This window comes from Peromyscus californicus, unplaced genomic scaffold (genome assembly GCF_007827085.1).
Source record: "Peromyscus californicus insignis strain IS unplaced genomic scaffold, ASM782708v3 Scaffold_7__1_contigs__length_154581171, whole genome shotgun sequence".
In the NCBI taxonomy this organism is placed as follows: Eukaryota; Metazoa; Chordata; class Mammalia; order Rodentia; family Cricetidae; genus Peromyscus; species Peromyscus californicus.
The window spans coordinates 2,615,638-2,630,197 of record NW_026294595.1 but is presented as its reverse complement, the minus strand read 5'-3'; the positions used below and the strand labels follow the sequence as shown (position 1 = coordinate 2,630,197).

At 39.2% G+C, this 14,560-nt stretch overlaps 1 protein-coding gene and 1 pseudogene across 1 annotated transcript; both read left to right on the top strand.

The window, feature by feature from the left end:
- The first annotated feature begins 5,813 nt into the window (after positions 1 to 5,813).
- On the top strand, positions 5,814 to 6,755 carry LOC128101448 (olfactory receptor 50-like). Its single transcript, XM_052724558.1, has one exon. The coding sequence runs from the start codon at positions 5,814 to 5,816 to the stop codon at positions 6,753 to 6,755; it is 942 nt and encodes a 313-aa protein (XP_052580518.1).
- A 4,889-nt stretch (positions 6,756 to 11,644) lies between these two features.
- On the top strand, positions 11,645 to 14,339 carry LOC128101785 (olfactory receptor 50-like; annotated as a pseudogene).
- Positions 14,340 to 14,560: the final 221 nt, after the last annotated feature.

The following is a 14,560-nucleotide window of genomic DNA, read 5'->3' as shown; positions in this document are numbered from 1 at the left end:
ATCTCTGCACGTCCTACCATCATGATCTCAATGTCCCATGCCTGCAGAATCCCTCCTCACTCTCATCAATTGGATTCCTGGAGCTCAGCCTGATGCCTGGCTGTGGATCTCTGCATCTGCCTCCATCAGTCACTGGACAAAGGCTCTATGATGACAGTTAGGTTATTCACTAGACCAGTCACCAGAGTAGACCAGTCCAGGCACTTTCTGGACCACTGCCAGCAGATCAAGGTGGGGTCATCCTTGTGGATTCCTGAGAGCCTCCCCAGAACCCTGTCTGTTCCTATTCCCACCCTGACCTCATCTATCATGGTATCTTCCTCCCACACTGTCCCTGTTCCAGGTTGACCCTCCCATTTAATTATGTTCTCATACCCCCCCATGCTTTGCCATCTGCCTCCACCACCCCCACACACCCAGGCCACTCATGTAGATCTCATTCACTACTCCTTTGCAGGGTCATCCATGTCTCCCTCCTAGGGTCTTTTCCTGTTAGCTAGACTCTCTGGAGTTGTGGGTTGCATTCTGGCAATCCCTTCCCTCACATCTAGTATCCACTTATGAGTGAGTACATACTATGTTTGTCCTTGTGAGTCTGGATTACCTCACTCAAGATGATATTCTCTAGTTCCATCCATTTGCCTGCAAAATTCATGATATCATTGTTTTTTACTGCTAAGTAGTACTCCACTGTGAATATACCACATTTTCTTTATCCATTATTCAGTTGAGGGGCATCTAGGTTGTTTCCAGGTTCAGGCTATTATGAATAATGCTGATATGAACATAGTTGAGCATGTGTCCTTGTGGTAAGATTGAGCATTCCTTGGATATATGCCCAAGAGTGGTATAGCTGGGTTTTGAGGAAGACTTATTCCCAGTTTTCTGAGAAACCACCATACTGATCCAGAGTGGCTGTACAAGTTTGCATTCCCACCAACAGTGGTAACCTTTGTTCATATATATTATCTGTCAACATTTAGGAGGTCTCCCTTGATCAAACTTGATCCATATTAACCTGGAAGGAAAGCACAGCCTCTTCTTTCCTGTGGAAATACCAGTAAGACCTCTTCTCTAAACCATCTTTAAATTCCATTTGACAAATAAATTTTTAACTTCCCTTTTAAATTTAAGGCATTCCTAAAGTATATAGGCTCTTTTATTTCACCAGTCCCTCTTTCAATCCCATGTCTCTTAGCAGTTGTCCTTTGTTTATCAGCAAAAAATTTAAAAAATCACACAATAACATACAAGGTCCAGAATTCTTATGTATTTCCCATCTTATGTGACTTTTTCCTTTATGTTATTTTTACTCTCTTTTATTATTTTTAAACTACTTATTTCTTTCTATGACCTTTTATACCCATATTCTTTCTTTCTTAAGCCTACACACATTGTAAAACACACTGAAACCTGTTAGAGTTTTTTTCCCATCTGGACTACCTTTGTTACATATCGTTTAGCCTTTAACTGCTAATCTACAGCTGGGTCCCCTATGCTGCTCTAACAGCTGGCTCCACCCACTTCTCAGTCAGTGAAAGCCAAGCCTAAAGCTCACAGCCTAGTTGGAGGTGTGTTTGACCCAGAACTATATTCAATCCCCCAGCTATGGAATGCCATTGCCTTGCACTGTGGCAGACATTTTTTACTTAAATTTTTGTCTCTATTTAGCATGGAAAAGGTTGTTTAAGTGCTCTGCTGTAAGGCAGGGTTTCTTAAAGGAGCTATATCCCCCCCCCCTTTCTTGGGCCCTACCTAGGTGGATATTCAAGTCTTACATTGGATACCAATATATTTTGTTCTTTTCTCTTTGAATAGCCCACCATCCGGCTCCAAAAGTAATCATAAGAAGTCTTACTATTACTTATGAATGCCTGGTGACCTTAGTTTGGCCTGTTTCTAGCCAGCTTTTCTTAACTAAAATTATCCCATCTACCTCTAGCCTCTGGGCTTTTATGTTTCTTTACCTCTTCTGTGGCTTGTTGTATGACTGAGTGGGTGGCTCCCTGAGGTCCTCCTCCTCCTTCTCTTGCTTCTAGATCTTCTCTTTTTTCTCCTTCTATTTATTCTCTTTGCCTGCCAGCCCTGCCTAACCTTTCTCCTGCCTTGCTATTGGCCATTCAGTTCTTTATTAGACAAATTATGTATTTTAGACAGGCAAAGTAGCACAGCTTCACAGAGTTAAACAAATGCAACAAAAAGAATGCAGCAGATCTTTGCATCATCAAATAAATGTTCCCCATCATAAACAATGTAACACATCTTCAACTAATATTCCACAACACTATTCTTCTGATTTTGTTCCAACTACACTTTCTCTTACTTTCTACAGTTTATTCAAATTATGATTTCATTTACTAATTGTCTCTGAGCCATTAAGATACAATCATCTCTTAATCATTGGATCAGCAAGTGGAAGACTTATCCTTAAATATGAGTCTTTGGGGGGACATTTCATACCCAAACAAATGCAAGACCAGCAAAGTTTAGGGATTCAACAAATATATTTCAGTACAGGACATAAATTCCATTAAAAAAAGACATACATAAATTTTTTTTTGCTTTATTGTTACAGGTCTCTCTTCAATGATTGCCATCCCCCAACAGATGATTGCTATGGCCTGTAATTGCTTCCCCAAATTTATTATGTCATGAGTCCCATAGGAGCTATTGATAGTTGATGGCTTCTGGGGGAGGGTGAGTAACTTTTCTTTAAGGGTGTGGCTTCTGCTGTTCCACTAAGCTCCAGTGGATGTTGCCAACCCTGGGAGTATGTGGACAACATAAACTTGACCTGGGTTATAAAAATAATAAAAGCAGAGGACAGAAATTTGGAAGGGATGGGAGTGAATCTGGGAGAGTTAGGGTAGAGGAGCCAGGGCAAGGGGCAAGGACACTAATACAATCAAAATATATTGTGTGGATTATTAAATTCTCAAAGAATGAACAAAAACATTTTGTTTCAATAAAAATACCACACACTGTTGAACTTAGATTTCCATGTTTCTGTTGTTATGAACTGGGGGTATAAGGATTGATTCGGAATGGATTTTGTAGGGGACTGAGTGGAGAGTTGTACTGATGGCAGTCTTCTGGACATGTGAAAACTGCATCCATGTAACACCAACCCCACTGACTTTGGAACCAGGCTCTGTTCCTCATGTTATGCGTGATGGTGAGATATGAGCACTTTACCCTTCCATTCAGAATGATGGTATAAGTGTACTTGTGTCCCTTTGCAGTGTCATGGGATTCTGAACTTTGGTTACCACACTCAGCCACCTCTTAGTTTATTTCACCCAAGATAAATAAGATGCTAAAAGTTTTGTGGCCCTCAAAGTTACTACAGGCTTCCTTGTTGCTATTAGCTTTATTCCTCAAAAGATGAGCAATCTCTTTTTTACTTCTTCAACAAGTAGTTGTTTCCCCAAGGAGGCAAGGGAAAAGCAGCAATTATACCTTGGCTTTAATTTAGACTCATGATGGCAGCGTTATCCCCTGGGATCCTCTCTATCTTTTGTAAAATTAGAATTCATTACAAATTCTCAAGAGCTGCAGGCATATGTTCATTGGTATATCTAACTTTGTTTTGTTCTAGGCTGATGAGGATTCTGACTGCTACCATGGAACCTTTTGTCCCTTAGAGATCATACTTATTACACTGTCTCCCAGGCCTCCTAGAGGGAAATGGAGGGATCTTCTCGTGCCTTGAAGTTGAAGGTATCTGTGTTTATCATCTAAGGGAGCCATGCCAAAGCAGGGGGAGTATTTGCCCTCAGTGATTGAGTGTTTGAGTGTGTGTGCATTGTGTCCTACTCTCTCTAGGCTCTTCTTCTGCACACCATATTTCTAGTAGTTACTTACCATGAATAGAGTATCTATCTAAAGTTTGAGAGGAGAGGATAGCACAGTAGCCCCATGTAGAACAATTTATCTCAAACTCATATAGTGCCTAATTCAGGAGAAGAAGGGGGATGCACAGTTTCTTTGTGTGTCTTTAACCTCCATCAAGTCATGCTAGGTTTCTTCCAAATTTTATTCCAAATTTCTGTAACTGTATGCATCTCCACTGACAAACTCAGGTGTATACGGTGAATATATTGTATCTCAACTGTGGCAACAGCCTCCTGTTCAGGTCCCTCTGATACCTGGTTTTGCTGTAACCCCATTTATACTGACTAAATAGTATAATACTAAAAGCACTCAGGTATTTCTTTACTCAAAACTTGCCTTGCATGTACTAATTCTTTGAATGGAGAATTGAAACTTTCTATTGTAGCATAAACAGTCTTATGTATCCCTGCTCTTCAATAATAATCCAACTCCATAGACCTTACCAGACTTACCATGGTCTTGAATTTCTTCTGTTCCCCCAATGCCCAAGCCCTGCCCTCTCCAAACACTCAACTATCATGATTTCATTCACAGAACATGTAAGAATAGCCTTCCCCACCAACTGCAGCCTCCTGTGTTTAGCTGTCTATTAAAATCATGCAAATTTATAGACCCTTAATTCTACTTCAGGGAATTGTCATACATGCTTATGTAAAAAGATATTGAATAATGATTCTTGTTGTAATACTGGAAATTGCAAAAATAATGAAACTCAATGTTCAAAAAATGGCTAATTATGAAAAACTGATTTTTACAGATGTCGTGATGGGCAATAAAATTGAATGAATAATTAATCCTGGGGAAAATCACACTAGAGAATTTATAGAGTGGCCTGGAAAATGTAGAGATTTTAAAGATCATTTCAATAAAGATGGCAGAATTGGAGTAGTAACAAAAACTTTAATTCCCCTTCCCCTATGAGTGAATAGTTCAAATTGAGCTTTCAAACATGAAGATATTTAGATTGATTTTCTTTATGAAATGTGGACCTATGTTTTAATAGACAAATTAGTATGTTTTATTTACTATTATTTTGTGAATGTTCATATGAACAGTTCTGTTTTCAACTGGTAAAGAGGGTGAAAATAATAAATGAAATGATAGAAATGCAACAAAGAATACCACTTAAGAGTCATTAGCAAAATAAATCTGGATTAAGACCAGTGAAAATGGAGGTTATTGGAATACATTAGACAGGGAAAAAGTGATTTCTTGGCAGATTCCAGATGCGGCTAGTGTAATTAAATATTTCCTGTTATCCTACAAAACCTGAAAAAGCAAAATGAGGTTTTGGTTGAGAGAACACACAAGAAAACTTGAAGGAGACAGAGACTTTTTATACATATTCCATGAGGACTTCTTTAGAAAGAGAGTCAGACCACTGGAGATATTAGAATCTGGAAGGTGTGAAGGGTGTGTAGAAGACATGTCATATGTTATTTCAAGTCATTGATATAGAGCTATGCCTTTAAGTCTCTAAATCATATATTATAGCTTTATAGCTGCCCTCTCAGTTCTTTCAATTTCAATACAGCCCCAGATACAAAACATTAGCCAATATGCCTCTAAAGCTGTGAAGAGGGTCAAGAGGTTAGCAAACTATTATATGTTATTGACTAGCTTTGCTATGAATTAATGGCTGATCTGACCTTTCACTTCATTCCCTATCTCAGAATTCTATTTGGGATTCTGAAGCTTCTCAAAGCTGATCTTTTCTTATCTGATAATTGTTATGATATTTCCAAGTTCCCCAAAACATGTTGAACTGGTTTCTAAGTCTCCAACTTCCCATTACTGTTCAAAAGTTTGAGAATTTCAGATAAAGTGAATACACTAATTAAAAACATGGCTTTCACTGTGCCCTAATCATAATATTTCCTGTTCTCACATTTCCATATCTTTTTCATTTTCAGTAGAAGATGAGGAGCACAAGGAATCAGAGTAGTGCATCTGAGTTCATCCTCCTGGGGCTCCCCATCCGGCCAGAGGACCAAGGCATGTACTCTGCCCTCTTCCTGGCCTTGTACCTGATTACAGTACTGGGGAACCTGCTCATCATCCTGCTCATCAGGCTGGACTCTCACCTCCACACCCCCATGTACTTCTTCCTCAGCCACTTGGCCTTCACAGACATCTCTTTCTCATCAGTCACATCTCCAAAGATGCTCATGAATATGCTGATACACAGTCAGTCCATCTCATATGCTGGGTGCATTTCCCAAGTGTATTTTTTCCTATTTTTTGCAGATCTTGACAGCTTTCTTCTGACCTCTATGGCCTATGACAGATATGTGGCCATCTGCCACCCTCTCCACTACACCAGAATCATGAGTCAGAGTGTCTGTATCTTACTAGTCATTGCATCCTGGTTCTTATCCTTTGCTGGTGCCCTTGTTCACACTGTTCTCCTAGCTCATCTCTCTTTCTTTAGAACTAACACTCTCCACCACTTCTTCTGTGATCTCTCTGCTTTAATTAAGTTGTCTAGCTCAGACACCTCCATCAATGAGCTGGTCATCCTCATTGTGGGATCACTAGTCATTACTGTGCCATTCATATGCATTCTGGGTTCTTATGGCCGCATTGGAGCCACCATCCTGAGAACTCCCTCCATCAAAGGAATCTGCAAAGCCTTATCCACATGTGGCTCTCACCTCTCTGTGGTTTCTCTCTATTATGGAGCCATTATTGGGCTATATTTTGTCCCCTCATCTAACAACACTAATGACAAAGATGTCATTGTGGCTGTGTTGTACACTATGGTCACAGCCATGCTGAATCCCTTTATCTACAGTCTGAGGAATAGGGATATGAAAGGAGCTTTAAGGAATATGCTTGCAAGAGCAACTTTTTCCATGTGATTAGCTTTTTCTGCTTCACTAAGGGGAGTTGATATCTCCCCACTCTCTACATGTGTCATCTCCTCTGGAAAAAGCTGTTTGTTAATGATTCGGGGCATTGTCTTTTTAGGCACACTTTACCGTGTATGTAGTTTGAAATCTCCCTATTCTTTTCCTTCCTTTCTTCTTTCCTTCCTTTCTTTATTTGTCTTGTTGATCCTGATAGTCCTGCACAGATTTTCTTCACATACATATCCACACATTCTCCCTATTCATATAGAACCCTTTCCCATAATTGTGATTTCATGTCTTCACTGCTTTCATTGTTTTTTGATATGTTAAAGCTCTTAAGTAGTAAAGACTTTCTTTTTTCTTTCTTAAAAATGCTAATATTTCTTCAGTTTGACTAATTCATGCTGTTATTTGCATTTAATTTTATAATTTAGCTAGTGTTCTTTTTTTGAATAACTTTAATTTAAAAGTAGCTATGCTTTTGTTTTAATTAATTTCCACTTGTTATTTTTAATTTTAACTGGCAGCAAATGTTGTGTGGTTACTCAATACCATGTATTGTTTTTATACATGTATACAGTTCATATGTTCAAATCATGACAATTATGTTTAATTCCTCATTTTTCACATGCTTATGATGGAAATACTCAGAATTCTTTTTCTCATCTGTTTGAAACACACAGTATTTTCTTATTACCAGACTTACCACCTTACCATGTAATCAGAAGCAATTTTTCCATTTATCTGTCATCTACCTCTTAGCCAACATCCCTCTGACTCTGTCCTTCTGTTTGTAGCCTCTGTTCCATTCCCATTCCATTTTAGTTGTTTGTGTGAAGGTAACTAAGTACATAACTTTTTTCCCTCCAAGTGTCTGAGCCTGTTCACATATTGAAACAAGATTAGTTTTCTGTAAAAGACATTTAAATATTGATTCAATTGGTAAACAAAACCCCTATTGTAGATCTCTGAGTGCTGGGAAGGTGAAGTTCTGTGAAACAATAGTGAGAGACTTTCCAAAGCATTCCAGGGGGTATTGTGATTGCACATACACTGTGCATCCTGATGTTCAGCCTCTTTAGATGTGAGCTGAGCAGTAGCTGCCAGGGTCTTGGGAAGTCTTGGCAATCTGAATTGATTCACACATGCAGGGATGTACAGTAACCGGCTGTCAGGTATTTTTTAAAATGTAAAAAGATACTTCTCTGCCCTTCATTCAAATGTATTGCTTTCCATAATGCATTTTAAAATTGAGCCCTTGTGAAACTGCATTTGTTCAAGACAAGGGTTTTTAACTTCACTTCTTTAAGCAGATTGCTGTAAAATATATTCTTATTAAAATATTGAATCACATCAATGTACAAAGTAATGGGTTTCATTGTGACTTTGTCCTACACACACGTAGCGCTTTGATGAAGTTAACCTGCTCTGTTTACATCTGTTATCATCTCAATATCTTGACCTGCTCTCTTCCCTAGTAGACTGTATTTGATTTTCAAGGTATCTTTTTCTTTCAGTTTTCACATATGGGAGAAAGCACAGTAGCAGTCTGTTTATATTTTTTTCATAGCACAAGAAACTCAAAACCCATAGTTTTTCCTTCAAATGGCAAGTGATAACCTTTGTTCATCACCTGTTAGTTGCCTTGCACTTATAATCACAATTCCTCCAAGGTGAAATCTCTTGTGTCTTCTTCAGCAAACAGTCCTATCACGGAGAAGCCCAAGGTAATGATGCAATCATACGTAGCTTGTCCCTAATCAGGAGCCAGGCATAGAGGATCACCTCCAGGCCCTCATCATTGACTAAAAGATTAAAACCAACACTGATTTCTCAGAGCCACAAACAACTGTGTATCCATGTATCTGTCACAGCGGGCTGCATGCTGAAAATCTGCTGTTGCTCACAGTGGATCATCAAGCCCCTTGCAGACTCTGCCAGTTTCACTATATTCTCTACATTTCATAAAGAAATGGAAGAAGCCTCCACATCCTGTGTATAAGGTGTCTGTGCTTATCATCAAAGGCCCATGTCAGAGTGGAAATAGAATTTATAAGAAGTAGGATAACTGTGCAAACTTGGATGTCCTTATGTGTATGGGCATGCAGTGTGCATTACTTCTCCCTAGGGCCTACCTCTTTTGATGACACACTAGGAAAGATAGATCCTTGCAGAATAACTTACCCTAATCATCTGTTCAAAATTGGAAAGAGTAGGGTGAAAGCGAATTTGCATGCAAATAGATTCTCTCTGATTTTATATCTAATTTTGAGATGAAAAGGTAGGGCATACATCCCTTTGCTTTTCTTTGACTCCCATCATCTTCTTGGGTATTTTCTCAAATTTTGTACTAAATCAATATAATTTTATTCTTCTGTACTACAACAGTTCACATCGAAAGGGCAATTATTTTATACCTAAGTTAGTGCAATAACTATTCAAATTCCCACTGATTCTGTTTCAATTAATACCAGGTGGCAAGCACCTAAAAATCTTTACTTAGACTTTTGCTTGGCCCTGTTTCTGAGAACAGAATGATGATTTCTAATGTGGCAGAAAAGATCTTATATATGCAGGCTTCCTGAGAGTTCTCTAATTCGTATCTTTTCCATGTGACTATAGCTTTGAATTTTCTCTGATCCTCAAATGCCCTTGTTCTGTACTCTCCAAGCATGTTTTTTATAGAAATAATTTTCATGAGAAAGATTCTTATATTAAAGATTGCTTTAAAGAATATGTAGGAATAGAATTCCTTGTCTCTTTATTTTTTATAATTGGACAATTATAAAATCATGAATATAAATGCTATCTAATTCCATTTTTAGAAATTTATTCTACACACACACATTGCATGTATTAGTGTGCAAAAGAACTTAAAAACTTACAAATGTTACTTATTAACATATAACAAACTATTACAAACAACCCACATCTCCAGCAAACAGCTATTACCATTTTCATTGAGATAATTAGTTTTTATTATTTTGAAATAAGTAACATAACAAAGTGTAGTCCATCTCCATAACAGCACCCACCTACCTGGCATCTTACTCATCTCCTATGTAAGCTGTCCCTGAATCAGCTTTCCTACACAATGGTCCCCAGGGATGCTGGTCTCTGTCATCTTCTGATTTCAGCTAGTTTACAGTGGAATGCTTTCCCTACCACTGCCCTTGCTTCTCGACTGTTCGGCTTCTGCTATGTGGCCAGGAGAGCAAAGTTTTTGTGCACCAGCACTATGATTTATTCCTCCCTTGCTTTGGGAAATACTACATGGATTACAATTTTAGCCATGTAGAATGCTATTTCAGTGATGCATTCTTGTGTCTAAACCTTTGATCCCATGTGCTGCTGCTTAGTATAACTTTCAGTAGAATTCACAGATCACAGAGAATTTTCACAGGGTTTGTCTTGGTTGTTAATACAATCAGTCTAATCAGATATCCTTCAGGTGATGCTAGAATATAAGCAAGATCTTTCTCAGGTGTATGTGAAACAATACATGGTGCTGCCTCTGTTGGCCTCAGGAATATTCAGCCTAATTGCTGATTTGGACCATCTCCATAACAGCATCACATAGAGGACTTTTAATATAGTAGGATAGTAATATGTGAATTTTAAACATACTTCAATTAGGTAAAATGGTTTATACTTGTTCATATTTTACTGTAATCTTTAGTTAACGCTTCAAAGAAATGGTTTCCCAGACCCTGTAAACTATCCCTTCACTTGTAAGTTACCCCACAAAATAAACCTCCCTTTTAACTATGTGGAGTGGCCATAATAATTTCACCAACACAAGATGATTATGTGATTCTCAAAAATCAACACATTCAGAGTGAATAATTTTGTGAGAGAATATGGAGTCTGTATGTTAGCAGCTGTTTCAGATGTTTTATTTCCTGAATATGAAATGATTGTGACAATGGGTAGGTCTAAAGTCAACAAATATGAAAGAGAAGGAGGAAGAATGATCATATTTACAAATTATAAGAAATGTTAGAATACATAAAAAAAAATTAGTTAAGAATCATTAGTGAGAAACCAAGCTTGCAAATCACTGTAAAGGAGAGCTTATTACAGGTTTATTCCAGATATACATTCACAAAGAACCTCTTCTCTGGTAGATTCTGGATGTGACTGGTAAAATCAAGGATTTCTGGGGATTCTATGCGCTTGAATGAGAATGGTCCAGCTTGAGCTGAGAGACTGTATACAGAAGATTCTTAAGTGTGTGTGAAAGAGATGCACACCCCCTTTTTCCTGTATCCAGTGATGGAAGATTGAACTGTTGAATAGGAAAGGAAGAATAAAAGGAAGAATTGATGGAGTATCCCAGGTGTGTCACTAGCTTATGGAACTCCCAAGTTTGGCCTGCTGTATGTACTATTCACATAAAATCTGTAGATTCTGATATTTTGGAGCTTCACACAACTAATAGTTATTCTCATGTTAACCGAAAATAAAGCATAGCTGAGAAGTATTTCAGAGGGCCCAGGGTGGGCTGGGGAGTGTAAGCCAGCCCAACCAGCAATTGGACATCATCTGCTGGATTTCTATTTGTTCCTTACTGACTCTGCCTTGCACTCTTATTTGAAATCTCAGATTTTTTTCCCCATGGACTAGCCTCCCTTTTGGTTGAACTTGAAGAAATCTGATACTCTGGTGCTTCCCTTTTTTTTTTTTTTTTCCTCTAAGACAATTTGAGTTGGCTTCTAGACAGGCAAATAACACATTTAGCCACACAATCACTAACCCAACAATGTGGCAAAAACCTCAAGATATTCCAGTTAGAGTATACAACCTTGCTAGTTAAAAGACATGCTATTATTCTGTAATAGATGCAATGACCTCCGCTTCCTCCATATCATTGTTTTTCGTCTCTAGCTAAAGAGAAGATGATGAAGAATAACCAGAGCAGCATGTCTGAGTTCATCCTCCTCGGGCTCCCCATCTGGCCAGAGGACCAAGGCATGTACTCTGCCCTGTTCCTGGCCATGTGCCTGACCACAGTGCTGGGGAACCTGCTCATCATCCTGCTCATCAGGCTGGACTCTCACCTCCACACCCCCATGTACTTCTTCCTCAGCCACTTGGCCTTCACAGACATCTCTTTCTCATCAGTCACAGCTCCCAAGATGCTCATGAATATGCTGACACACAGTCAGTAGATCTCATATGCTGGGTGTGTTTCCCAGATACATTTTTTTCTTACTGTTTGGGTGTATTGACAATTTCCTTCTGACCTCCATGGCCTGTGACAGATATGTGGCCATCTGTCACCCTTTTCACTACACTACCATCATGAGCCAGAGCCTCTATGTCCTGCTAGTGATAGTGTCCTGGGTATTTCCCTCTACCAACAGCCTTATGCACACTCTTCTCTTTGCTTGTCTCTCTCTCTCTTTAGAAACAACACTGTCTAACCACTTTTTCTATGACCTCTCTGTAGCTAGAGTTTTCCTGCCTGGCCCACAGTCAGAACAAATCTCTCTCACCTGCCAGTCCCACAGCCGCTCAGACCCAACCAAGTAAACACAGAGACTTATATTGCTTACAAACTGTATGGTCATGGCAGGCTTCTTGCTAACTGTTCTTACAGCTTAAATTAATCCATTTCTATAAATCTATACCTTGCCACATGGCTCATGGCTTACCGGCATCTTCACATGCTGTTTGTCATCACAGCAGCTGGCAGTGTCTCTGACTCAGCCTTCCACTTCCCAGCTTTATTCTCCTCCTTGTCCCGCCTATACTTCCTGCCTGGCCACTGGCCAATCAGTGATTTATTTATTGACCAATCAGCAACACACTTGACATACAGACCATCCCACAGCACTTCCTCTTTTTTTTTTTCAAAAAGGAAGGTTTTAACCTTAATAAAGTAAAATTACATATAATTTGGGAATTTGGGCGTAGCTTCTCTTACTACTTCCTGCTGGAGGGGGGCGCTGTATCTTATGGGGACACAAAGAAAATTTTAGGATTATGGAATAGTCCATGAGGCTGTATTGTCTGAGCCAGTTGCCTTCAAACCATTCTGGATGTTGGATCATCTGGGCCATGGTGTCATCAGAGACCTTTCAGGGGGTCTTGGCTGGTCAAACCTGATGTATCTTAATCTGGAACAAATCCATAGCCTTTGGCTTTCTGTGGGAACAAAAACAGAGTCTCCTTTCCAAAGCAACACATCCTTACATCCAAATTCTGAACTCAAGGTATCTTTAAAATATACATATTGGTTTAACTCAACATCTTTTCCGATCAAATGTTTTTCTGCAGTTAAAAATCCCAAAGACAACACAATCTAGATTCTCTGTGTAACATTCATCTTTACGTGGCTTATTTTTTGTATTAATTTTACTGTCTCTTTAAAGACTTTATTTTTTAAAACTATGTATTTGTTTATATAACTGTATATATCACCTTTTTTGTCTCTTTCAAGCCTACATATATTTTACACACATTGTAAACTATTACATCTGAATCTGTCTTATTGTGAATCTATTGCTTTAAACTGCAGCAGCTGTGGCTGCTGGCTCTGCCCACCTCAGCTTCCCAACATGGCGGTGGTTTACTGCCAGCTCTGGGAGCTCTCATGGGTCTATGCTTTTATCCTAGCAGTGTATAGCCCAGGAACCTCTTTTTTTTTTTTGTTTTGTAGTAGCAAAGGCTAAATCCACCACGCAGCTTACTGTGCCACTTGCAGAGGCCTCATTCCCAATCATTTGAGAGAGACAATTAGGAAGCTGTTTTTAGCTCCATTTTAGAATCTTTTCTCAGGTTTTAGGTGGAAACTCTTGCCACCACGTTTGATGCCATTTGTAGCTAGAGTTTTCCTGCCTGGCCACACAGTCAGGACAAATCTCTCTCACCTGCCAGTCCCACAGCAGCTCAGACATGACCAAGTAAACACAGAGACTTATATTGGTTACAAACTGTGTGGTCATGGCAGGCTTCTTGCTAACTGTTCTTATAGCTTAAATTAATCCATTTCTATAAATCTATACCTTGCCATGTGGCTCGTGGCTTACCGGCATCTTCACATGCTGTTTGTCATCATGGCGGCTGGCAGTGTCTCCGACTCAGCCTTCCACTTCCCAGCTTTATTCTCCTCCTTGTCCCGCCTATACTTCCTGCCTGGCCACTGGGCCAATCAGTGATTTATTTATTGACCAACACACTTGACATACAGACCATCCCACAGCAACCTCTCTGCCTTACTTAAGCTATCCAGCTCAGAAACCACCATCAATGAGCTGGTCATTCTTACTTTAGCAGTGGTAATCATTACCCTGCCATACATATGCATTCTGGTCTCTTATGACCACATTGGAGCCACCATCCTGAGAACTCCCTCCACCCAGGGAATCTGCAAAGCCTTGTCTACATGTAACTCACCTCTTTATACTATGGAGCCATTATTGGGTTATATTTTTCCCCTCCTCCAATAACGCTAATAACAAGGATGTCATTGTAGCTGTGATGTACACTGTGGTCACACTCATGCTGAATCCCTTTATTGACAGTTTGAGAAATCAAGATATGAAAGGAGCACTAAGAAATATCCTCATCAGGAGAGTCTGTTCATAGTAATGGATGTGGTCTTCTATCTTTCTGTATTTGAGAACTCAGTCCTGCACATGACTCATTCTATGACTTGGTGTTTTGCAGTGAGTCTTCAAGTTGTACTTTTTCAGCTCATGTTTTACCTCTGTCACAGGTTTTGTTTCTCCTTAATTGCTTTGTTCATCTTGGGGGATTGTTTGTTTGTTTTACAAACACTTCAACACTGTTTTCCCCTTAACAGTGTG